This window comes from Manis pentadactyla, chromosome 1 (assembly GCF_030020395.1).
Source record: "Manis pentadactyla isolate mManPen7 chromosome 1, mManPen7.hap1, whole genome shotgun sequence".
Taxonomy (NCBI): domain Eukaryota; kingdom Metazoa; phylum Chordata; class Mammalia; order Pholidota; family Manidae; genus Manis; species Manis pentadactyla.
In genome coordinates, this window is record NC_080019.1 from 115,608,985 (window position 1) to 115,634,253 (window position 25,269).

The 25,269-nt window shown below is 39.0% G+C and overlaps 1 protein-coding gene across 3 annotated transcripts in view; it reads right to left on the bottom strand.

The window, feature by feature from the left end:
- The window catches only part of LIPH (lipase H), a 35,171-nt gene extending 11,067 nt beyond the window's left edge, over positions 1–24,104 (bottom strand). Inside the window, exons 1-6 of one of the 3 annotated variants that reach the window (XM_036875300.2) lie at positions 23,930–24,103; positions 10,872–11,239; positions 9,563–9,671; positions 5,136–5,237; positions 3,351–3,440; positions 645–812 (exon numbers count right to left, since the gene is read on the bottom strand). In XM_036875300.2, the coding sequence (XP_036731195.1) occupies positions 645–812; positions 3,351–3,440; positions 5,136–5,237; positions 9,563–9,671; positions 10,872–11,239; positions 23,930–23,978 (886 nt within the window). In that variant the 5' untranslated portion in view covers positions 23,979–24,103. Of the gene's footprint in view, positions 1–644; positions 813–3,350; positions 3,441–5,135; positions 5,238–9,562; positions 9,672–10,871; positions 11,240–23,929 lie in introns of all 3 variants that reach the window. The other 2 variants (XM_057500809.1, XM_036875302.2) reach the window with 2 other exon arrangements.
- Positions 24,105–25,269: the final 1,165 nt, after the last annotated feature.

The window sequence follows — 25,269 nt, forward strand, 5'->3', positions numbered from 1 at the left end:
GTTAACCTGGGTTTTTCCTTAGGGAACAATTAGAAAATTTTCATGATCACCCAGTTTCAAAGTCCTCACCACCTGGAATATTTCTATTAACCCTTAACAAACATCCAAGCAGCCTCCGCAGTGTCTTTATGCGGCCCCATTCCCATACATGCTCACAAGACCCAGGGGTGGCATGAGGGCATTTACAGACATGGCTCTTTGGAAGGGATCACGCTGCAAGGCTCATTTGACAGGAGAGTCCCTGGGCTCACTGTGACCCTCCCCCAGCAGAGAGACTGTGTACATACAGAGTGTGCTCCTGTTCCCATGGAGCAGGCTATGTAAGGTGACTGTGCCTTCAGTAGGCTAGGAAACTCTTCTGGAACCTTCTTTTTCATGCTAGAATGAAGTGTCCAGGGAGATTACACTACCTTCTGAGTGAAATCCTTTACAGATTGCTCTTCTAACACTATTTTTTTCTCTTTAATAACATTAGGAGACCCCAAAGTACTTCACAGAACAAATTGGCAGAAAAAGCTTACTAAATGAATTTTTTTTTAAAAACACAATTTTCAGGCCCATTTTTAGATAGTAAATTGGTGCTGGGGTCCTATTAAAAATTAGCTCTTTGTTAATCAGAGGAGGAAACTGCTCATTGGACTTACCCACAAGGGGACAGGACTCCTTCTGTGGCATGCCGCAGGTGGCACACTGGCCATTCCTATAATCCCGGTAGGAGTCACAGGGATATGCCGTAATAGTGCAGCTCTCTCTCAGGGAAGAAAGATACAGGTACACGGACCTCTGGTGGTCACACTTAAAGTATTGCATTCCTTGGTTGTAAAAGGAATGGTTAAAGAGTGGTTGTATTATTTAATAATAGTGCATTACATATTGTATACATACACAGTTTATCACCTGTCTCCAAATGCCAGGTACTGTGCTAACAGCTTCGGGTATTTGATTCCACTTAATCGAATATAAAAACCCATTGATCAGAATTCATACTGGCAAGTGGCAGGAGAAAACAAGATAGGCATGATTATCCCCATTTTACCTAGCAAGACATTGAGACTCAGAGAGGTTAAATGACTTGACCAAGGTCACACAGCTGTTATGTGGTTTCAAGTCAGGATTCAACCTGTATCAGTGATTATCTTTGATTGTCCATCTCTGGAAGACACAGACTTCCTTTGTCAGTGAAAAAGAGGAGAAAAATTCTGTAGTAGTCAGAGATTCCCTGGAAGTTTTCAGCAGAAAGCAAGCACATTTAAACTAGTAAAAACGTGAGAGGAAAAGGCACTAGGGAGTATTAGTAAAGGAAGATCCCCCAAAGAGGGCAAGCAAGGAGACAGCTTTGCAAAAAGATGGGGAATGCCTCACCCTGGGCCAAAAGGGAACATGAATGTAAAGACCAACCTTGTGAATTAAGATGAGGATAAATCAAATGGCTTCCTGAGGTGGGGCCTTGATCTAGGTACAAAAGTCAAATCTAGCTCATCTCTAAAAATTGAAGGTTTATAGGTGGGTAGAAATTTGTAATGGCAGCATGAGGAATGATCATGGGGAGTCAGCAGGAGATAAACATGAGGTTTCTCTGGCACTTTTTAGGGCCTTGGAGAAGTTAGCAAGTTTGCCTGGGACTTACTCTCAATCAGCAAAGCTCCATGACTTCTCTAGAGTGTTTCCAAGCAAAGGTGGGGGCTGGCAAGGCAGAGACCTAAGGTCCTGGGGGTGCACAGGGCATTCATGAGAGCAGGGGCTCCATTTCTTCTCAAGGGTGAAGGGTGAAGTGAGAGGGGCTGAACAATAGAAGATGGCACTTGAAGCCATGGCCCAGCAAGAAGAGGTGAGAAGCAAGCCTCCAGTTAAGTCCTAGTGGGTGCCACGTGGTGTGATGGTGAGAGAGGAGGCTGGTGAAGCACGGGGATAGGCGTCGGAAGAGCTGGTGATGCAGCATCACTGCACAGACTGTTGGAGATGTTGTCAGAAAGCTGATGGTCAGATGATTAAGTCATTCGGACAAGGGGCCTGGGTCCCAGAGATGGGTAATCAAAAGAGGTGAGGATCTGAATAGGCAACAGTGAACCCCATGAAAAGAGGAGTTAGGCTTATGAGCTTATGGGGTGGAGAGGCACTGGGTGCCGGAGGCAGACTGTCTCCCCTTTCTCCAGTGCCCTCATGTGCCCAGAGAAGAGATCACAGAGGACAAGAGAAACAAACTGGGCAAGAGAAGGGAAGCAAGGGCTGGCATAGGGCCATGCTGGACTGAAATAAAATCTGTAAGTCAATATTTACTTGTTACTGGAACTTCTATTTGCAGAAACCATGAAGTTAATACAGAGAATGTCCTTTATAATTGAAGTACAATGTCTTTGGCTGCTCACGGATGTAGTTACACTGCATCATCACACAGGATGGGATTTGAACCCACACCATTTATGATAGAATATGGTTGGTCTTACTTATGCCATTTCATTTGGACCATTTTCAATTATTATGTCATTTCCAGGGCCATATACCATTTTGTAACAAGGTCATCTTTTTCTAGAATCATTCCCATGATCGTTTAATTTTCTGTAGCAATGGTGAAATACAGATTCAGAGCACTTAAGGATGGATTTTTTTATTCTGTACTCAACTCCACTTTTACATTACAATCCAACATTCTTGTTTTGTGAGTTTTTCTCACTAGAAAAGTAATATATGTTCATTTAGAAAATATAAAAGAATAGGAAATAATGATGCAAAAATCACCTAGAAGTCCAATATCCAGAATTCACCACTAACACTTATTTTTAGTCTTCTTTTCTGTATGTACGTACATAAAAATACACATTTTAAAAAACTAATTGGGATCACACTTTATAGTTTTGTGTCTTTTTCACTTAACATCATATTATAAGCATTTTCATTAATCTAAAGATAACAGTTTTTAACAATTGTGTTTTTTTTTGTGTGTATGCCCTAGTCATTTAATGATTTTCCTATGTTGGATGTTTAATTTTTTCTAAAAATTTCCCTATATAAGTAATGCTGTACTGAATATGTTTGGACTCTGATTTTTGTCTACATTTTCCATTATTTCTCTAGGAGAGATTTCCAGATGTGGAGTCTCTAGGTCAAAGACACACCTTTTCAAGAGAGAGAAATAATTCACAATAGCTTTTAATCATATGGCTGTGGTTTTTAAAAGTAATATATTTGAGTAATAATTTATAATTATAATTTATATTTTGTATTTATATTTATACCCCCTCTATTATCTCAGGAATTTATTTTCTATTAAAAACTATTCCACATGGAATAATATCAGATTCTTTTAATGTGCTTTTTTTAAAACCACTATTTCACAAAGTATCTGCACTCACCTCCAAATATTGTTTTGGGGCAACCAGGCTGATCCAATCCTCCATTTGGGTAGAAGTCTATGTTTCCTAATGGTTCCTTGTAGCCCAGTGCTAAAAGAGAATATACTATGTTTTTATACTGCTTTGAGATTCTCGCATCTCATAGCTCATTTGCCTGCAGTGTATAGGCAGGGACTGTATTATTATTATTGTTGTTGTAACTATTTAAATATTTTGCCTGAAGTTACCCAACTAATTAGTTAAAGACAGCAGTGATTTCCAACTAAGAGACTATGAAGATGGTAATGGAGATTTATCTCCAATATTTCTAAAGAATGTAGGAGAGTTTGGTCACTCGTTTTCCAGGCAGTGATATTTTTGGTCACCAGTTCACTGCCAGGCAGTGATAAAATATTTTTCTTCTTTATATTCAGCCAGAACTCTCTGATTAATTGCCAGGTACTTCCTGAGCCTCTAATTGCATTTGTGTATGTCTTTAGGGAATACGAAACAGGAAAAAGTGAACTTCTACTTAGTAGGAAAAAGTCTTTAAAAATTTGGAATCTAGGATGGTAGATTAGAAACTGTTCTAGAAAATGGGAACTGAAAAAAGGAATTACCAAGTTAATCATTGCTTATTCTCTTTAACTCATAACCCTAAAATAATCATAAATTGCTTGATTACAAAATTATTTTTATATATGTATACATATGCAGTATTTCATTGCAGTACTAACACATATTACATATCAAGAACCTACATGTGTCTGTGGGCATGATACTAGGTGTTTTACACACCTTCTAATTTTCACCATGTCTGAAAAGTAGCCATTGGTTAAATCAGATGAAGAAGTTGTGGATAAAGATACTAAAGCTCAGAAGACATACAGAACAAACATGACACCACTAGAAAGAATAAAACCTTTCTTTGATTTGAGTCCACCTGCCCAGCTACAAAGCTCATATTCTTTCCCTCAAAGTTCACTTTACTTCCAAGAATAAAAAATAAATTACTCTACTCCATCAAGCATTAAAAGTTCATTGAGGTACTGCACTTAAGTAAGGTAATAATTTGCAAACTACATAGTAAGAATGCAGCTGTTTCACAGAGACGTTTCTTCTAAGGCACACAGTTACTGAGCACCACAGCAGAGAGCCAGTGAGAGATGATGGTCAAGGGTTTTTCAGGTGGTTGTATTGCAGAGAGGGTGTGCTCCTGAACAGCCCCTCTTCTCTGTTCCCTCAGCCCTCCACAAGTCCCTACTCTAGCTCTTCTCCCAGACATCTTGATGTAAAGACCCATCTTTAATATCATTCCAATTCCCATGTCATGTACCCAATCCCAGATATGAAATCAGCACAATGAAAGAAACGGCCAGGAAGATCCACAGATTGCCAGAGATCTGTAGGTGGTTCAGAATCACTCTGCATAGAGACACAGCACTTGAATGTACCTTGCAGCTTAAGGAAATAATGAGAAAGGACCAAAAACCAAGGAACCATGCATCCAAACCCAACTGCACATATTGGAACATTTGTCCACACAGCATGCAAGTCGGCCTGTCTTTGGTCAAGATGATCACTTTAGAAATAAGAGACGATGAGAAAAGCACATCCACTCCAGCAAGAGCTGCTGGGCACCTGTGTTAAACCTGCTTCCCTTCAATATTTCTGTGGATCTGGAACCCTACCCCATAGAAAAAGAGGGAATCTGGAGGAACTTGATCCCACCTGCATGATGATACCCACAGGGCAGGCTCTTTGGGAGTCTGGGGGACCAGTGACCCACAAGGATAGGAATGTTACCGTCAATGTCGGAATGGATGACGTCAACGAATTGTGCATCACTGAGATCTAATCTGTCCTCTGGAGGTTTCCCATTGAATAAAGGGCCCGCAGGGTCAAGACCTAGAATGAAAACACAGTCCACTTGGCAGCCCCATGCCATGAGTCACCTGCAGCTAGCCTTTTGATCCCTCCCCTTGAGGAGAACTCACAGGCTGCAGAGCACCCTCAGGTAGGCAAGCACTTACATTCCCATCCTGCTTTGTCAGGCTCCTTTCCACAGCCCTGCAGGCTTTTCCCACAGTACAGATGGTTTCCCTGGCAGTGCCCCCTGAGAACAGCACCCACACTCCATCAGGAGGTATATCTTGGGCAGGGCTCAGTGGCACAGAGTGCACGAGAATGTGGGGATAAAGTGGTTCCGTAGGAAAAGAGCACCTACCTAAGACTGCACAGAAAAAGTAGATGCTATGTTTGTCTTTATCCCATTTAAAATGGTCCAGAAACTTCATTCAACCTTTCCTTGTTGTTATTAATAAAACTCCCTTACAGTTTCCATTTTTTGTTCATCCTAGCTCATATAACCCATATCACAAGCCTGTGAGGAAGGCGGGGTAGCTATGATCATTCCCATTTTACAGATGAATGAACTGAGGTTCAGGGAGATCAGGTGTCTTCACCAGAGCCATAGCTTCATAATGCAACCACCTTTCTCTGGTGAGCTCTTGTTTTCACTGCACTGAGTTTGGCCAGTTCCCTGAGCACAGGAGAAACTCACTGGTCAGGCCAGGTATCAGAGGGAAAGAAAGTGGCTGTTGAGTCCTGCAGAATTAACCCACCCATAAAGGCCTGAACTGATTTGCTCTTGGTCATTGCTAGCTGGGCGTTCTTCATTCTTGTTATGAAACAGCTGGAAAAACAGGAGAGCAACTCCCGGGATGTTGTAACCACAAACTGAAAACTGAAAACTCAACAACAGAAAACCACCAGAACCCCGCTTGCTAGAAACCTACCTGGAGTGAAGAAGGTTTTAAGGGGTGTCTCAAAGTTTTCACTTGTGAATGTCATTTTAAAGACATCGCCCACTCCCTGGTATCATACACAAAATCAAGAGATAGCATCTTTGCCTCAACTTTCCTGTTTTGAGTCTCAATCTCTCCATTTCTTCTCTCCCAACACTCTTTTGCTCCCTTGACACCTGTCTTTACCTGCCTCCTTTCCTTCACTCTCTTTCCCACAGGATATTTTCAGCACAGCATGAAAAACTTATAACCTTGAATAGAGTTTGCTGGGGAAGCTTCTGCCTCCTCTTAGGTCAGCATCACTTATGGTCTAAGAAAATGAACAGTGAGAGCCCCACTTCCGTGGCAGATAAATCAGCTCACTATCTAATGTCCAAACCAGAGCAGTTTTGAGAGTCATGAGGGGGCTATTAATAATTATACCCACACAAAAGGCACAAATGGGGGCTATTATAGTAAACATGGACTTATCTCCTTAATGATAAGCCACAGCAAATGATCAGCTTATAATGTCAGCCAAATACCACAGTTAAACTGCCCTAAAAAGCAGAGTATTTTGTGTGGGCAGAGACCACTGGAGCCAGAGAGATGTGACATGGAGCCCCCAGCCAAACAACAATCAGCTGTGTGACCTTAGGCAAATTATTTCTCTGAACCTCAGTTTGCTTGCCTGCAAAATGGAAGTAACATTAATAGCTACTTCAGAAGACTTATAAAAGGGCTCCTGGATCTGAATCCAGAACACTTTGAGATCTATTTTATAATAAATAGAAACAAAATCGGAAAGTAGGGCTCTTTCTGATTGCTCTTAGATCACCAGAAAGTGCCCAGATAGTGATTTGTGACATTTATTGCAGCATTATCTGTTTTGGGAACTTGGTGACAGCTCTGAACCTCTCCCCAGGACAGAACAGTTTCAGAGGCCTGCAGTTCATGTGCAGCTTGAAAGGCCTCTCCTACCCATTCCCAAGTTTACTGTGAACTCTCTAAGGTTGTGCTGTCCAGTAGAGAGATAATGTGAGTCACACATATAATTTAAAATTTCCTACAAGCCACTTGAAAAAAGTAGAAGGAAGATTAATTTTAATAATGTATTTATTTTACACAGTATATCCAAAATATCATTTCAAATGTAATCAATATAAACATTTTGAGATTTTTAAAAATATTCTTTTTTTGTACTTAATCTTTGAAATCCTGTGTGTATTTTGCACTTACACCACATATCAGTTTGCATTAGCCACGTTTAAGTGTTCACTGGCTGCACGTGGTTAGTAACTACTTTATAGGATAGCACAGCTCTGTGGACATCTCTCAGGGTGCAGTGCTCAGACTACCTGCATCTGGTGAAACGTACAAACCCCTGGACCCCAACCCAAGTGCTGACTCAGCAAGTCAGCATTGTAACAGCACCCACGGTGATTTTTATGCAGCCTTAGGTTTGAGAATCAAATTTAATGTATTATCAAGTGATGTAGGCACTTAAAATATTTTTAAACCCATTCATCCTCTGCCACCTTCTGTTGAAGAAGTTAATGGGAAGTAAAACCAGGAGATGTGCTTGGAAAGGAGAAGCGAAAGGAAGGGCTGGGGAGAGGGAAATGGAACAGGTGAAGCAGCCATTCCAGCCTAGGTAATTAAGAAGTAGAGCCGTCCTATTCTCGGGAGCTGGGATTGTGTCCTGGGATAACAAGCAGATGCCCACTCTGCAATCCGGAGCCCACTCAGGCAAGGCCGTGGGAGGTGAGTGGGGAAGGGAAACGTTTGACCCCTGAAACTGTTCTTGCAGATAACAGACTAACCCGGGGCTCAGAGAAGATGAGGAATCGGGAGAACATGGGGAAGTCAGGGGTCAGATAATTAAACTGTGGACATTGGCTGAGTTCATACTGCAGAGCAGGGCCACCTGGGCCCAGAGTGGAAGGAAGGGTTGGGGGATTTCCACAGTCAGAGACCAGATTACATTGCATTCACATTCAAAGTAGTTGCGGGAACAGTTTGCTGGGAGGCTGAGGAGCAACTGAGGGGTAGACAGAATAAGGCAGCAGTGGGCTGGAGCCCCACCGGGGACAGCACTGGGGAGCAGATTTACTCCTCTCTTCCCGAACTTCGTGGCTAGTGCTATCAGCAGACACTGCCTCTCCCTTTCATCCTTCTTTTTCTTTGCCTTCCTTCCTCTCCCTTCCCCTTTGCTTCCTTTCCTTCTCCCCCCTCCCCTTTCCCTCTCTCTCTCTTTCCCTCTTTCTTTTTTTTTTCTCCCTTTTTTCTCTTTTTTCTTTTCTTTCATTCTTTTTAGAGAGCAGGTCAGCTTCTAACCACATCACTGGAAAAAGTCCCACCCGCCAAAAGATAGCTCCCAGGAGATGAGGGACACAAGCAAATTCAAGCCATCTGTCCTTTGTACCCATAAGGGAAAACAAATTTTTTAAAAGGACACATTGCTTTCTAAATAATAATAATAGTAATTTTAAAAACCTTAAAAAGAGCTTTGCCTCCCTGGGAAAACAGGTAAAAATAAGAAGGTGAGGAATGAAAGTGAGAGAAAACCAGCCAGAAAAAACAATGTGATCTCAAGTACCAGGGCTGGAGGAGACAGCCAGTGTGGTGTGTGTGCATGCGTATGTGTGTGTGAGAGAGAGAAAGAGAGAGAGAGGGAGAGGGAGAGAGGGAGAGAATGACTTGCCTAGGGCTGCCTGTCATGTTAAATAGCACATTCAGACTTGTGACCCTAAAGGTGACCTCCCAGGTATAGCTGGTTTGAAAATCTCCTTTCTGTTCACTTCTACCTTCCAGATTCCCTAGATTTAAAATAGCTATCTCTGCCTGAGGATGGATTCTGGGAAAGGTCTGAATGGGAGAAGCCTCTGGTCTCTGAAAGAGAAGGCCTCCCTCAGGCCTTCCTTTGTAGCTGTGGAAAGTTACTAGAGACCTAGGCTGGAGAACCCAGCAAGGGAGCCTTCATTTGGGGTTTCAAGTGTTGTCAGTCAGCTTTAGTCTGAAAGCTGATATTCAGAGAGTAAGCCTCAGCCATCAAAATTCCCATCTCTTTTTCTAGCTGTGCCTGGGGTTGGAAAGTATTAGGTATGCAGCTCAAGCTATCTGGATTAAATGAGAAGAAGGCGGCTACCTGCTTGGGGGCACAGCTCAAAGCCCCATGGGACACAGCTGCTTTCCATCCCTAAGAGAAATAGAGTCACCACCAATCTTTTCTGTGGCATATGCAATCTACAAAGTGCTTTTCACATATTTTATTAAATAATAACCTGAATTCAATATTCCCTTTGCACAAAAGGACACATGCTCAGAGAGTTTAAGTAATTGGAGGAGCTGGCCTTGAACCCAAGGACTTGGATTGCCTGCCTCATGCTCCCCCAGTGAGCAACTTGCCCAGGTGACTACCCCGTGCCTATTCATAGGAAGCCTTACCTGTAATTCTCCCCAGCTTCCCATTGTACATCTTTCCAACAAATCCAGATATGTGGGCTCCAAGACTTACTCCAATCATGTAAATGTGATCAAGAGAAGCTCCTTCTGCCTGGAATTTCAAGAAGTCCATTATTATGAATTGTGAGGGGCAAGTTGTTGACAAAACTTGGAGAAATTTCCTGTTTGTTGACTTTAGAGAAACACTTCTGAGCACCTTACATCCATGACCTCATTTAAGTATCACAACACTCCTGCAAAGTAAATCCTATTCTTTTAATTATACAGATGAGGAAACTGAGGCCCAGAATTGAAGTAATCTACCCAGGCCAGGCAGTTGGGGAGCAGGCAGAGCAGGATTCAAGCCCATGTGTCCAATTCCAAGCCTGTACCTTAATCTTTATGCCAGGGTGTCTCCATTCATGCTTGTAAAAACCAAGCCATCTTTAAAACCTTCCCAGCTAGGGAGTAGGGCAATCAAACATTTTGATGAACTCCTTTATCTTCACACTGGCCCAGTTAATGAAATCACCATGGAGAGGGAGGGAAAGTAGGAGGGGTGGGCACAACGCTGACCACAGTTTGCTGAGACAGCTTGCCATGAATCATCTTAATACTCACTTTCCCAGGGCTGTGGCTTAGGTGGGAAGTGCGTATAGAACTTATGCCACCCATGGCCACAATGACCACCAGACCTGACTCTCTCTGAAATTGCCCTTATTTCAAGTCACTTTTTTTTTCATTAAAGGGGCAATTTGTGACATAGCTCACTAGATAAAATTAAAGATTTATTTAATCTTTATAAATCTTCTAAAAAATATCATATCCATATAAAACTTTCTAATCAGACAATGTGTATCAGTTTGCTTTTGCACAATCTGATCACTAAACTTTTGGCATTTCTAGGAAAAGAAACAATAATAGAAGTTGGGGAAGCTGCCTGCATCAAAGCCAGGAAACCTCTAGATGGAAACTCTCCTACCCATAAGACACCTTTATGTAAATTAGAAAAAGATGCCCCTTCCTTAGGACATTTTGCTGTTACACTGCAAAATTATCATAATAAATATATAAATCTACAATGTCTACAATGACAATGGTGCTCCTTTAGAAGAGTGACATGTGCAATGCACAACTCGCACAACCATACAAATGGGCCTTCCCTCCACCCCTTCCCTCTGTCTTCTCTAGGGCTTATTTGGATTTGCAAATCAGTCTCCCTGTTCACTGCAGATACCTCTTCACTTTAAATCTCCAGATAATGGGCCAGTTTCAATTTGGCTCTACACCATCTAAGAGAATTCTCACTTACCAACATCTGGTCGATGAATTCCTTCAAGACTTTTGCTACTTTCCTGGTTTTATTAGAGGCATGGCTGTATATTACAGTTGTGGCTCCTCGATTCCAATCAACAACAACCACATTTATGTCTTCTACAGAGAGCAAACCCTGTACCAAGTCCCCAATCCAAACTGGAGGGGAGCCTGTTGGCCTAAATCCATGGACAAGGAAGGTGGTTTTCTTGGTTACATTCAAATTCCCAAAAACTGTGGAGTTGATTGCTTGTGCACAGGTCGGGTTTCTCCTTGTGTAGAGCATCAACTTCACATTTAGCCCTGTACCAACCACTGCACTGTGAAAGCTCAGTTTGGTGAATGAAAGACATATTTCATCTGTGTCTGCAAATAAAAATTAAGATGTCATTGTGATGGTTCTTGCCTTAATACTATCAAACAATAGTGCTGCTCTGTATTTGCTGGAGGTTTTTCTATGGCACATAGCAGGAAGCTGCATCTAGTTGAAGGAAGTTGCAAAGTCATACCTGATTCAGATTTTATAGTGACTAATTTTCACCAGGAAAACTATTTTTTCAAATCCTACCCTCCTTTAAGGTCTAACGCAAAAGTCACCTCAAAGAAGCTCTCTGATTCTCCCAGATTTAAGTACTGTCCTTCTCCCAGAACTCCCCCAAACCCTCTGTGTACCTCATTGACAGCATAATGAAAACACTTTCAGGGGTGTATTATGGGTATTTATGCACATGCATGTCAATCCTGCTAGATCACAATCTCCTTGGAATTGTGTTCTATAAGCTTTTGTATCCCTCACAGTGCCCAGCACATAGTAGATAACACAGTAACTAAATCTGCACAGTCCAAGCACCTCTTGCCTTGTTGAGAGCACCCCCTGTAACAGTGGTGGACAAAGTGGTGTGCCTTGCCCTGAGATTTTCCGTAGCATCTGAAACTATTGACCATGATGGCCTTTTTTGGACCCTCTTCTTTGCTCCTCAAGCACCATTTCAAGCACTCATCCTGCTGAGTAGGCTGTAAGGATGACCTTAGAAGAAAAGTTGGGGATCAAAAGGGCAACAGCATTAGATAGCCTGCAGGCAGAAAATAAGGGAACATTTAAATACATGTCACAGGACAAAGGAGCCAGCTTGGAGGGGCTTCCATTGGCCAGATCTGGGATAATTTGAGCATAAAATAATTAAGAACAGTAATGAATCATGGGCCTTTGGAAAAAAATTAGGAAACCATGACTCTATAACAAATAAATAAACAAACACATAAGTGGAGGAAAGAGGAGGGCTCTTAACTTCCAGTATAATGCTGAATGCCAACTGGTAAATGTGGAGTGAATGCTGGAGTTGAAACTCATCATTTGTAACCACCATAATAAAGATTGGTTTAAACAAGCACCATCAATGGCTGCTAAACAATGGTGGGCAGTATTTTGAGGAGAAGCATATGTGTATGCTCTTAAAGTCTTCCACAGATTGCTTATTAGTGATGAGGGGGAAAGTGGTAACTATATGGTGGAGAAATTGCACAATACATTGACTAGGTTATCAAACTGCATGTCACCAAAGACGGGCAGATGGCCATCATGTGTCTCTAGCTATAATGCACTGAGAAGGACACATTACCTCATAGTATTCCAGGGAGAATACATAACCTGCATCTACCCATGAGGAAGAATCAAACAAATGCAAAATGAGGGCTACTATATTTTTTCTTAAGAAGGGACTGTATTCTTAAAAAAAGAACAATGTTATAAATGACAAAGAAAAGCTTGGGAAATGTTCTAGATTAAAGAAGATTAGACAGACAGGATAAATAAATGCAATACCTGGTCTTAGATTAGATCCCATAATGGAATGAAAAAAATGCTATTAAAGAAGTTTGTGGGTCAATTGACAAAATTGGGGTACAGACACTAAATTAGATAAAAGTATGATATCAATGTTCAATTAATTGAGGTTGATAATTATACCATGGGTATGTAAGAGAAAAATTCTAATTCTTAGGAAATACAACTGAAGCATTTATATGTAAATGGTCAACTTATTCTCAAGTGGAAAAAAAATTAAGGGTGAAGAGAGACAGCAAATGATAAAATATATGTAGCAAGATGTTAACAATAGGGGATTCTGACAAGGTTGTTCATGTGAAACCTTCATAAGATTGTATATCAATGATACTTTAATTAAAAAAACAATAGGGGAATCTGTATAAAGGGTTATTGATATTCTGTGCATGTTTTTATTTTTGTAGATTTTCTGCAAGTTTAAAATTGTTTCCAAATAAAAAGCTTAAGTAAAAGAAAGAAGAAAGGGGTCAGGGCCTTATCAATGACATACAAAGTGGGAGGGAGGTTCTGAGTTCTGGTATCAGAAAACAAAAGTAGTTAGGAATGATGAAGACTTCTGCTTGAAAGGCAACAAGGAGTTGGACATAAAGGAAAGATAAAGATGCAAGATGAAAGAGCCAGTAGGAAGGACAGAAGACTTTGGAGTCCTTGGGTACTGAGACAGTGTTACTTTGCAACATTATAAAAGCCCTTGATGAAGAACCATGATCAAATGAAAGTTAAGAGTAAACCTCTGATCAACACTGGTATCCAAATACAATTATATAATAATGACAAAGAGTGTTTTTTTTTATTATAAGAATTATTTAAAACTGTGTTGTGACCCACTATCCCACATCCTGCTTGGCTGAGAAAGAACAGCCAACTAGGAGGTAAAGTGGAACAACAAACAATTCCTAGCTGCCTGCCGGAGATGGCCCTTTAGGGTGCTCAGGAGAGTGGGTGAGGTCCTTCTATGAACGTTCTGGGATCGAGGGAACAGAAGGGGAAGACTGCAGACTTGCAACTGCTCAAGAGAAGACAGGAGTGCCTTGAGAAATACCTATCTGACTTCCTCCAACAGGAATTTAGGAACCATTTGCTGTAGGCCCCTATTCTCAGTCAATCTAAACTTCCACACTCAGAAATTGCTCCTCTCTCATTCTGAGCCTTGGGGTAGCCTTCATCATGGGTCTCTATCCTTTCTTAATAACCTGGGTCCATTCATGTATGCTTTATATGAAACTTCTTGCAAAGGCTCTGGTGATTGGGAATGACTGAACTTCCAAAATAGAATGAGCAAAAGAAGCTGAGATAGAAGGTTAAAATTAAGGAGGCTTTGAAATCCCTCACCCTAGAAAATAGTGGTTAAAAATTGGGCCCTAAATTCACACATTCCTCCTTTTACTCAACACCATCAAGTAGCATGTGCAATGAGGGATGCTCCCAGGTAAATACTTTTTTCCTTTTCCCCCCAGCTTTATTGAGATATAATTGACAAGTAGCACTGTGTAAGTTTAAGGTATACATGATGATTTGATATATGTATATGTTGTAAAATGTTTGCCACACTAAGGTTAGTTGTTTACACAGCCATCCTCACGTAGTTATCTTTTTTTTGTATGTGTGGAGAGAGTTAAGATATACTTTTTTAGCAAATTTCAAGTATATAATACAGTGATGTTAACTCTGATTACAATGCTGTGTTTTAGATGCCAGAATTTACTCATCTATGTATGTACTTTCTCCATCTTTTGGCCCCTTTCATTTTTCTCTTCCTGTAGATTGCATGCTTCTGGTGAAATGGACTGAAACTTGTCTGATACTTGTAAAGCAAGGCCCAGAATAAATAATTGACTGTTTAATTAGTCATTTTATTGAGTAGTAGGGGCACAAGATAGGGCTGAGCTTCTCTGAGTTGGCCGTCAGTAAAACTGTTTTGTTTCTGGTTGTGTGACTGACTCACCAGGTGGCCTGGGGAAATTATGTCATCTTTCACTTGCCACCTACCTGCCCAAGAGAGGAATGCTGTGGATATTGTGAATGAGGTCATACTGGGGAAGATAAGAGATCCCTTCCAAAGAAGGTGACTGCTTAATTGTTAGGTTGCCTGTTCATTTGAGTCAAATGAGCAATATTAAGCCAGTGTGTCAAAAGTCACATGTCTGAGCCCTTGGAAGGCTCACAGAAGAGTTGTGGAGTTTAGTCCAAAGCTATTTTTCAGCAGCAACTGCCAACTTTAATGTCTATGGAAGGAATGGCTCAACCAACCTCCTTGACTTGCTGAGTCTTTACGAGAAGCCCTTAAAATAGACAGTTACTGAAAGGCAAGAAGGGCAAAACAAATGGATTTTTATTTTTCATTTGACAAAGCTACCCTGACTTCATTTTTAAATGTCTTGGTTATTTTTATGATGATATTAGGCTTTGGAAAAGTCGAGGGTAAGTACCGAGTGAAAAACAGATCTCCTTGTTCCTCTCTCTCAGTACTAAATATTTTAACCAGTTAACATATGTTATCTCTCATCCTCAGAGGAAATGTGCAATCCATTCAACAAGAGTCTACTCTATCCTATGTTCTGTGTCATTTGGCATTTTAGAGGGAGAACCAGGTATTAGTGAAATAAAACATACAAATAAGTATAAAATTGCAACCCGTGATATATGCCATGTAGAAGACATATAGTATAAAATGAGAATTTAAAGGTAGGGAGTTTGGCCTGGTCTGGAAGTCAGGAATCTTTTCTTACATCAAATGGAAATGATGTATCTAATTGCCAGCAATGGGAGATTCCTCTTGCAAAATATAACAACATTACATTGAGGGGCGATTCAAGTTCCCCAAACTATTGGTTTAAATATCAGGTATTATATCTTTTCTCATTTTTAATGTGCTTTATTTGCCTTGAATTCCACCAAATGATATTATCATAACTGGGCCTTTTTTTGTTAGCATTTGCTTAGCATTCTCCCCACTGACCTGATGTCTATTCTGACTTTTATGAGTTACAAAATTATTTTTCATTCATCTAGAGATCACTTTTCTAGTTTAAAATTAAATAGTTAAGTTTCTATGTATTGGTGCATTGATCAGAGTTGTTGTTCTAGTTACTGTATCTTTTCTCTCTCCTAATTCCCTCCAAGAAAGATGAGAAAGTTAATGTACATATATTGCCTCTCCTATCCTCCTGGATCTCTCCCTTAGAACTCTCTCTCTCTCACACACACACACACTCATACAAACAAACATAAAATAAGGTCAATCCTCATTATTTATGGATATTTGTGAATTCACCTACCCATTCATTTGTAACCCCCAAAATCAATACTTGAGTGTGCTTTTGTGGTCATTAATGGACATGTGCAGAGAGGTAAAAAAGTTGAGTTGCCCCACACATCCATTCTGAACTGAGGTCAAATGTGGTAACATTCTGCCATCATATTTCAGCCCTTATAACAAATGTCCTTTTCACAGGACATCTATTTCCTGCCACATTTTTTATTCTTGTGCTTCTTCTTGATGATTTTGCTCTTTAAAATGGCCCCAGGCATAGTGCTGAAGTGCTGTCTGGTGTTCCTAAAGTCAAGAAGGCTGTGATGTACCTTACAGGGACAGTATGTATCTTTGCTCAGGTGTGAATTACAGTGCTGCTGGCCATGAGTTCAATGTTAATGAATCAGTGAATCAACAACATATGTTAAATAAGGTGTCCTTAAACAGAACACACATAAAATAAGATTATGTATTGACTGGTCAACAAAAAATGTTGTAACCACAGGCTCACAGGAACCTAGCCCTGTATTTCCTCCAGGAGCAAAGGTTCAGTGTTTGCTAATTCAGTGTGTGCAATGACTTCGTAGCATGTAACTACCATGAATAATGAGAATAGACTCTATATGAAAATTGCTTCTGGAACTGTATTTCCCCAGTTATGTAGTTTTAGTTGTATAATGTACACCATCGTTGCTCACAGTGAGTCCTTTTCATAGGCTTCTCCATTCACCCCTGGGTGAAGGACTTTTGCTGTCTTTTCAAGAAGGGCTCATGGGTAATGCAGATCCTAAATTCATTCAGATCTGTTAATGAATTCCTTGGCCTACATAATGACCTGGCTTTGAACAATATTCTTTCCCTCGGTATTTATAGATAGTATTCTACTTTATTCTTATATTGAATTCCACTCTAGAGAAATTTTCCTCTTATACATTACTTACCTTTTTCCTACCTCACACCTGAAGCATCCTTTCATTATTCTGAAATAACTTCCCCTACTGGTAAAAAAGCTCCAAGTTAACTGACCTGTCTGTTTATTCATCGTTGTATACCCAGCCAAGAAGAGAGCCTGGCTCAGAGTTGGCATCAATAAATGTTTCCTAAATAAATGAATATAAACCTCTTTAACACATCATTCAGCCATTCAGAATGATGCATAAGAATACTACAAATAGTATATGATGTAATGTTTGTAAAATAAATGGTGTATGAAATGGTACATGCACTATAACTGAGACTATGTAAAAATACATCTGCAGGTGATGAAGCCTGGGAAATAATATGCAAACAAATCACTACTTCATTTCTGATGTCCTTTTTTTAAAAACTGCCTTAAGTTATTAATCCTTTTCCTCTCAGAATTAATAATGTTTTAAAAAGAAAATATTAAATTTATCTTATTTTGGACCACTTACAAATTAACTTAAGCTCTTCGAGGGCAGCCACTGTTGTTCTTTGTCCAGTATTGTGTCCCCAGCACCTTGCACAGGAATTTGTCTTATTGTTAGACCAGAAATTCTCAGGCAATTTGGAGCAGTGACTAAGTATTGTGCATAGCAATTTGTTAAATAGCTTCACCCTCATAGTTCTTTAAATTCTACTTTATGTGCTAATTCTAAAATGATTACTTCTGTGCTTTCAGAAAGCAAAACCTCTTTTTGCTTATTTTGTTGTGTTGTTACAAAGACAAGTTTACTCAAAGGTATTGCCAGAGCCCAACTAAGTAACCACAGAACATGTTAAACTGGTTTCCAAAGCTTAACCTCTGCTATTAGAGTTTATTTGAAACAGGAGAAACTTTGTCTTTCACCTTCAGACTACTTCGAAATTCATTTACTCTGAAACGCCATTTTCTGTTGACAATTGGAAAATTATAATTTAATGAGTGATGTCTCCCATCCAATGAGGAATTCAGCCTCCTACACAGAGCAGGCCTGATTAAATCATTTATAGATTTTTCTCTGTTAAATTAAACGAAACATATCCACATAGGATGTCAAGGAAATTTGGCTATAACATCTTCACGGATAATATTTGTTATGCACGAGATGTTTTGTTATGATCTAATGCATGGTCGCCCACCAGGCAAATTTCGCTCTGCCCATTTACACACTGTTAACAGCTGCTTTCCTGCTCTACGGCAGAACTGAGTGGTTGTAACAGTGGTCAGTGGTCCCTGATGCTGAAAATATTTACCAACTGGCTCTATACAGAAGAGGTTTGCCAACCCTGGTGTAATGTCTTAAACAAAAATACAACACAATTTTGGAAAGAGCACATAGGTTTGAAGTCCAACTCCACTGGTATTAGCTGTGTGATCTCAGGTAATTAACTACCTAACCTCTTGAGTCTCACATGTCTAAAATGATCATAGTAATACCAGTCTGTCAGGCAGTGCTTTACAAAGCCATACTGAGCCTGAGGCAAAAGAAAAAACAGTATATATACAGTTATCAAAATATCCTCCCATATATTGAACCAAGTGGGAAAAGTTCATATAAAAGCTCTACAAAAACTGTGACTATAGACATAGCCCTTTGCTATTCAATCTGTGCACACACCATTGTCAACTCTCATAAACCACCTAGCAAGGAAATAAAGGTGGCATGAGCCCAGGAACAGCTGGCTAATTGGAAATGACTTTTCTTACTGTACAATAACAGATGCAAACAAACAAAAGCCTGTCTTTATTTAAAATTTGGATATTTTGTTCATCACGGATTTATTTGCATTGATCTTCATCTTATAAAAATATTACGTTAAAATATAACATGCATATAATTTATCATGCAATATTAATGTCATGCATGTTATCATCTTCATCAAAATATTAGATATTAAAATATCAAATGATATTTAGATATCATTTAAGTATTTCATTAAATATGAAAAATAAAATGTTATCCTTATTGTATTAAGAAATCATTAATATAATTTTTCTTGATTACTGAGTTTTGGTGTCCCTTCCTCCTTAAATTTTGCACCTGGTGAATGCCTTACTTGCCTCACCCTAAATCCAGCCCTGCTGTCAGGATTGCTGTGAGAATTAGAAATAATGTCTGTGAGCTATCTAAGGCATTACCTGGTACATAATAAATGCTAAAAAATTAGTAATTGTTGATGTTGATGATTGGTTGGGTTAATAGTATTGATCTCACAGGGCTGTTATGAAGACTAAATGAAATAATATAAGTAAATTGCTTAGCATGGGATCTGATATTAAGCAGGTGTTCAATAAGTATTAATTCTTTTTTTTCCATCATTTTGGATTTGGGAAGGGACACTTTATTAGTCAATATACTGGTGACAGTTCTCCTTGGCTGGAGAACTAGGTTTGGTTCTGCCTCCATCATTAGCAAGGTAAAACAAATAGCCTGTTTGAGCCATCGTTTTCCTCATATTAAAATGAGAGGTCAGTTCCTCATTCCTTAGAGGTTTAGCTAATCACTAGCATTCCTTTTGGACACAAAATTCTAAGATCTGCTAGCTGATTTGAAAGGATAAGAGGCATCCATTTGTGAAAAAAATGTCCAGGGAAGTCTTACTTACCAAAGACGACTCAAATCTAAAAAAATTAGTGAAGCAAGGAATTAAAAATTCTTTAAATTTTAATTAAAAGACCTGAAAATAGCCATACTTTACTCTTGTAATTAGAATGTTGATCAGACAGGTGTTTTGTCCCCTTTATGTCAGGCAGAGGTTTTTGGCTAATTAAATAGCCTTTAGTTAACCAACAGGATTCCACACGCTACAGGTAGGATGAATCTTGAAAACATTATGTAAGTGAAAGAAGTCAGTCACAAAAGACCACATGTCATGTGATTCCATTCATATGAAATGTCAAGGATAGGGAAATCTATAGGGATAGAAAGTAGACTAGTGGCTGCTGAAGGATGGGGGGTGGTGGGGAGGGGGAGGTAGGGGTACCTCAGCTAAAGGGAACTGGGTTCCTTTTTGAGGTGATGAAAATGTTCTAAAATCGACTGGTGATGGTTGCACATATCTGCACATACACTAAAACCCACTGGGCTGTACACTTCAAATGATGAAATGTATGGTATGTGAATCATATCTCAATAAAACTGTTTTTAAAAACAATTCCTGTAATTTCATGCTTTCAGAGAAAGACCAGAGTGAAAAGATAAGAAGTTTGAGGTAAGTAGGCAGGAGTTTCACTTTTTCTGTTAAAATCAAAACAGCTCCCAGTTTACCAATTTCCTTTCTTTTTGGAGATGGAGAGTGATAGACCTCCACTGTCTACCACTGAAGGTTAAATAAACCCCCCTACCTTAGTTAATCTGTTGTGGGTAAGGGTTGTAGCTATTCCCATGCAAGACAAACCACTCTTAATCTTAGGCTCAGGGACTAAATATAGCTGTTACTCTTTTCTTTGCCAGACAAAATTGTGTTGGATAGACAAAATGCCCTCTTGATTGGAAGGCCATCTCTGCTTTTAACCGTTGGCTATTGCTTTTAACCTACTTCTTTAGGATACAACCAAGAAAACAGACACCTGTTTCTGTAGATTGGCTTATTTCATGAGTCCCGGATGGATAGAAAAGAGTGAGTCCCTCAGACTGATTATTGACAACCAGCTCCCTTTCCAATTAATCTTCGAAGGGACGCTTTTGCTCCGCTGTTGAAAGACATGCTGCCCTGAAGCCAAACAAAGCTGCCTTTGCTGTCTGAGTGTTGTCCTCAGTTCTGCCTTTTTAGTTTCTGCCTGCTTTCGAAGGAACTGATTTCCTATCCCACATTTCCGAGTAGGGGAAAACATGTACAAAAAGAGGAGACTCCTCATTCATCTCCAAAGAGGTGTCAGTGAGAAGAAGAGATGGAATTCTGGACAGCAATAACCCACTGATGGAGCAATTGTGAGCATGGGCAAGAGGAGAGAAGGTTCTGAGATTCTCTGACAATAAGCAAAGGCAGGTCCAGATGAAACCTCTCTAAATATGACTTAGTCAACTGATTAGAAACAAAATAATCCGTTTCTCTCAGACCTATGATTGGTGAAGTTTAGTTCACTAACTTTCAAACGCAAGTGATGGCTGTGAAATTCCCTTTAATTTAACCCTACCACTAAACATGACATGGATGTGTGTTAATAACTTCTGTAGAACAGAGGTCCATAATTAGGCATAGTGACTCAGTGGTGCCCTAAATATTTGCTGAGATTCAGAACCTAGATGAAGGGATACGTTGTCGAGTATTCTGCATGCTGGAGGTCAGTCAGTGTCTGGAGCACAGCTCACCACACGTCAGTTGATGAAGCTGGGATGTTTCCAGTAACCCACACCGGAACACACTCAAAAGTTTGCCTGAAAACACTGCTCTGAAGGAATTTTCAAAAGTCCCAGTAACAAAACTCCCTTGAAACCAGAAACTTTGCCTTGGCAAGATCAGAAAATTAGTTGGACTCCTATTTTTTAAGAGAAACAGAATGGGGAAGTGATGTGTGCTTACTATGAAATTCTATTAAATGTTTTAAGTCTGAAAAGCAGCTCAGTTTATATTTTATGCAGAGGACAACACTGAGTTTGGCATCAAAAACCTGCCTGAGCCAGATTATGAAGCATTCACAGTTGGCCAGGGCCAAACCTGGTGGAATATCTCATGGTTCTCTTTTATCCCAGGCAGAGACAGGCAAGAAACATATGGGCAAAATGCCCTCTTGGAAGGACATCTCTGCTTTTAACCATCACCATATTTCTTTAGGACAGAACTGAGCAAACAAATGAGATGCTAGATTTCCTCACTCCCATCTCTTAATCATGGGCATAAATGTGTACATTCACAGCCCACCCCCTCATACACTTTCACCTACACGTCAGAGGAGGATGAGTCAAACACACACAACATAGTTATAAATCACCTGGAGAGGATTTCCAATATTCCAGGAAATAATTCTCTGTTTTTGGCATGAGGCTATTTTCTTAGGAAAGTATCTGCCTAGTTTTACAGAAGTTGCCATAACCAACACATCGATAGCAAAGTAGCATTAAAATGTATTTATGACAACAGCCTTAATTTAGAACAACAGTTTATCAGCTTGTCTTCCTTTGACCACCTGCCACTGAAAAACCTTGGTGGTTTGTTAAAAATGCAGATTCCAGGATCTCACTACAGACCCATGTATCTGTGTCTTTGGCAGTGGGGTCTCTGCATTTTTAACAAATTCCCTAAGTGATTCTGGTGCACACTTGAGTTTACCAGCCATTGCTTTGTCCACTTAAAAGACTATCACAAACGTTCCAAACCAGCTCTCACAAAGGTTAGAACAGCAAAACAAAGACTTCTAAAAGTGAATTGACTTATATCTTTGGCGTTTTGGAAGCACAGCTTAACACTTCTTAATTTTTGGACTGCAAGCCAAAGACTGGAAAAATGAAAAGTCAACATGTTTGTGGTTGATAATTTCTGCTATCAGATGCATATTATTCAACACCTGCCCACATGAAAGTTCCAAGTTCATGGTTTTACAGATACTAAGAAGTCTAGATTTAGCTTACAGCTATAATTATGTTTTTCTTTTTAGCTACAGAAGTTTATTGTGGTATGTCTCTGCTTAGATTCTATCATGAAGCAGGGAGTCTTCTAGAATCATTTAAAACAAGACTTCACTGATGAGATAATGTTAAGTAAAAAGTCAGGTCAAAATTAAGGAAAAATAAGTTCCAACTTTGAAAATAGAAATATATAATGGGAGACTGGAAGAAAGTACCCACAAATCATCTTCAGGTTTGTGTGTTAGGGTGAGCCCTGACTCCCCTTAAGCTATCTCTAAATTTATGTTCATTTTTAATTTAAAAAACGGTAATAAATACACACTAAAATGTTGACTTTTGTTAAAAATATCATCACTAGTATAATTTTAACTATTAAAGCAACTTTAAAAGTACAAATTAAGGAAAATTTATTTATAAGCCTAAAATCCTAATACAACTGTTTAAATTTCTCCATTTGCCTTCTAAACTTTATTAACAGGCATACATACATGATTTTAACATAGTTGTAATCTTAGTTTACCTACAAATTTGAGTTCTGATTCTTCTACTTTGTATTGTTTTATAGATGTGTTTGCACATTTCTGCATAGCTTCAGAAATATTTTAAAGGCTACATTTTTTTTTTAAGTTGATAGGCTGTACTTTATCCATTCCTATGTAGGAACACTTCTGCTGTATCTAGTTTTAAATTATTATGAATAACATATGATCATCTTTGCATATGAGGATTTTCTTCCTTTAAAAGTTATTACTTTAGAATAAATTCCCCAAATGATTTTCTATTCAAAATGCATGGACATTTTTATGGGTTCTAATATGTAACATATTTTCCTTCAAAAAAATTTTATCAATCTTCATTACCATTAAACTATGTGAAAAAGAATTGGATTCCTAAGAAAGCTGAAAAGTATTTTTTTAAAAGCATTTCACTTTGTTTTTGTTACTTTGCTGTGTACATTACTGTTTTAATTTTTACTTCTTTATTATGATTAATCATTTTTAAGTATATGAGGTACCATTCCAAGGGATATATAAAATCATATTTTTATAAGAATCATTTAAATAAACTCTCAATGGATGAAAGCTATAAAAACCTACCCTCTATGCATTATATACTATAAAAAATTTTTTTTAATTTCCAGAAAATACCTTATTTCACAGCAGTAGATAAGCAAAGAAAATTTAACTGTGAAAGAAAATAACACTATTCAAGATTTTTTCAGCATATTTAATTTCTGTACATCAGAATAAATTAATTCAAAGGAAAAATAATTTCTAGTATTACTGAGAAAATTATTTTTTCAGAATTAGAAAGTTCATTTAATCCATATATTCTTTCCTTAAAAAATGACTTTAAAAGTCCATTGAAGGATTTGGGATGATAAAATGCAAAATGACAGTAATACTTATGTTGTTTAAATAATTAAGAAAATCATACAATAGGTGACTTACCTGATCTCACCAAACACAACAAACTGATGAGGAAGTATAATCTCAGCATATGGGAACTGGACAGAGCGTATGTCACATTCACAAGAGTGATTTCCTTCACAGAGCGTTAGAGTTTCTACTGAGAGCCTTGCTCAGAGAGCTCGGATAACTAATCCAGAGGTGTGGTGACACCAGGAAGTTCCCAAGGGACTGCAGGCACGTCCCAACCCTTTCAGGGTTTGACTCCTCCTCTTTTCAATGAAAGGTCAGGTGCGTTTCTACCTTACACAATTTATGCATATCTTAATATTATGTTTTTGTAGAATGACGACTTCAAAATAGTTTCATTCTTTGTGGGTGGTTTATTAGTCGTTTGGCTTGGTGTGTTGAAATCAAGTGTGATTTGAGATCTTTTCCCCTCTTGTTCTTGTGAGTGAAACAAATCCAGTTAATGTCCTGCTGGCCTGTGTATACAAAACTGCTTTTTGTGTTAATTCACACACTCATTACTCATAGGGTACTCTTCAGGTTTTGTAAAGAACATTTCATTAAGGCCAATCGTGTACCTCTATTTGCCAAAATATGCTTCAGATTGAAGGAAACTCTGTATGGTATTATTTTTATTTTTATTTCTTCCTATCAGAGTTCTTTTATCTCTATTAGCTCTTTTTTTTTTAAGGAATAGTAAATGCAACAACTTTATATAGAAAGCTATGCCAGAATTCACCCACTTCAGTTGTTGGAAGTAACTATATTGTGTCCCCATAGCCACAAGATAATTTAATTCCCTTTCTGATGAAAGTGCTTGCAAACAGTTACTCAGGCTTGTGCTGGTCTGATGAGCTGAAAAGTAAATTAATAAATAAAGACACAAACAACTTAAGAATACATTTTCATGCAAAGCCTCAGGCCAAAGCCACTAGTCATTTAGCATGGTCCACCTGAAGTATGTGTTTATGAAGCAGCAGCGTCTCTCATGCAAGGTTGTCAGTTCTCCAGGTCTGTGCCCCACCTAAAGAGCAGGGGATTCCTTGCACAAAGTAGACTCCAGCAATGCTTCCCAAGGAATCAATACATCAGAATAACCTGGGAAGCTTTTGAAAGTATTGTGTTTAGACTTCTGTGACATACCTCAGACCTAACAGAATGCCAAGACTTCCTAGCAGTGATCCACTTACCTGGGTTCAAACCCACGTGTTCCACTCACTAGTTGTGTGGCTTAAGAGAAACATTTAAGTTCTTCATTTTCTTAACTGTAAAATGAAGATAATAAAATCATACATCTCACATGGTGGTTATATGGATTAAATGAGATATTATAAAGTACTTAGCACTATGCCTATTGCCAAGGTAAGTGCACT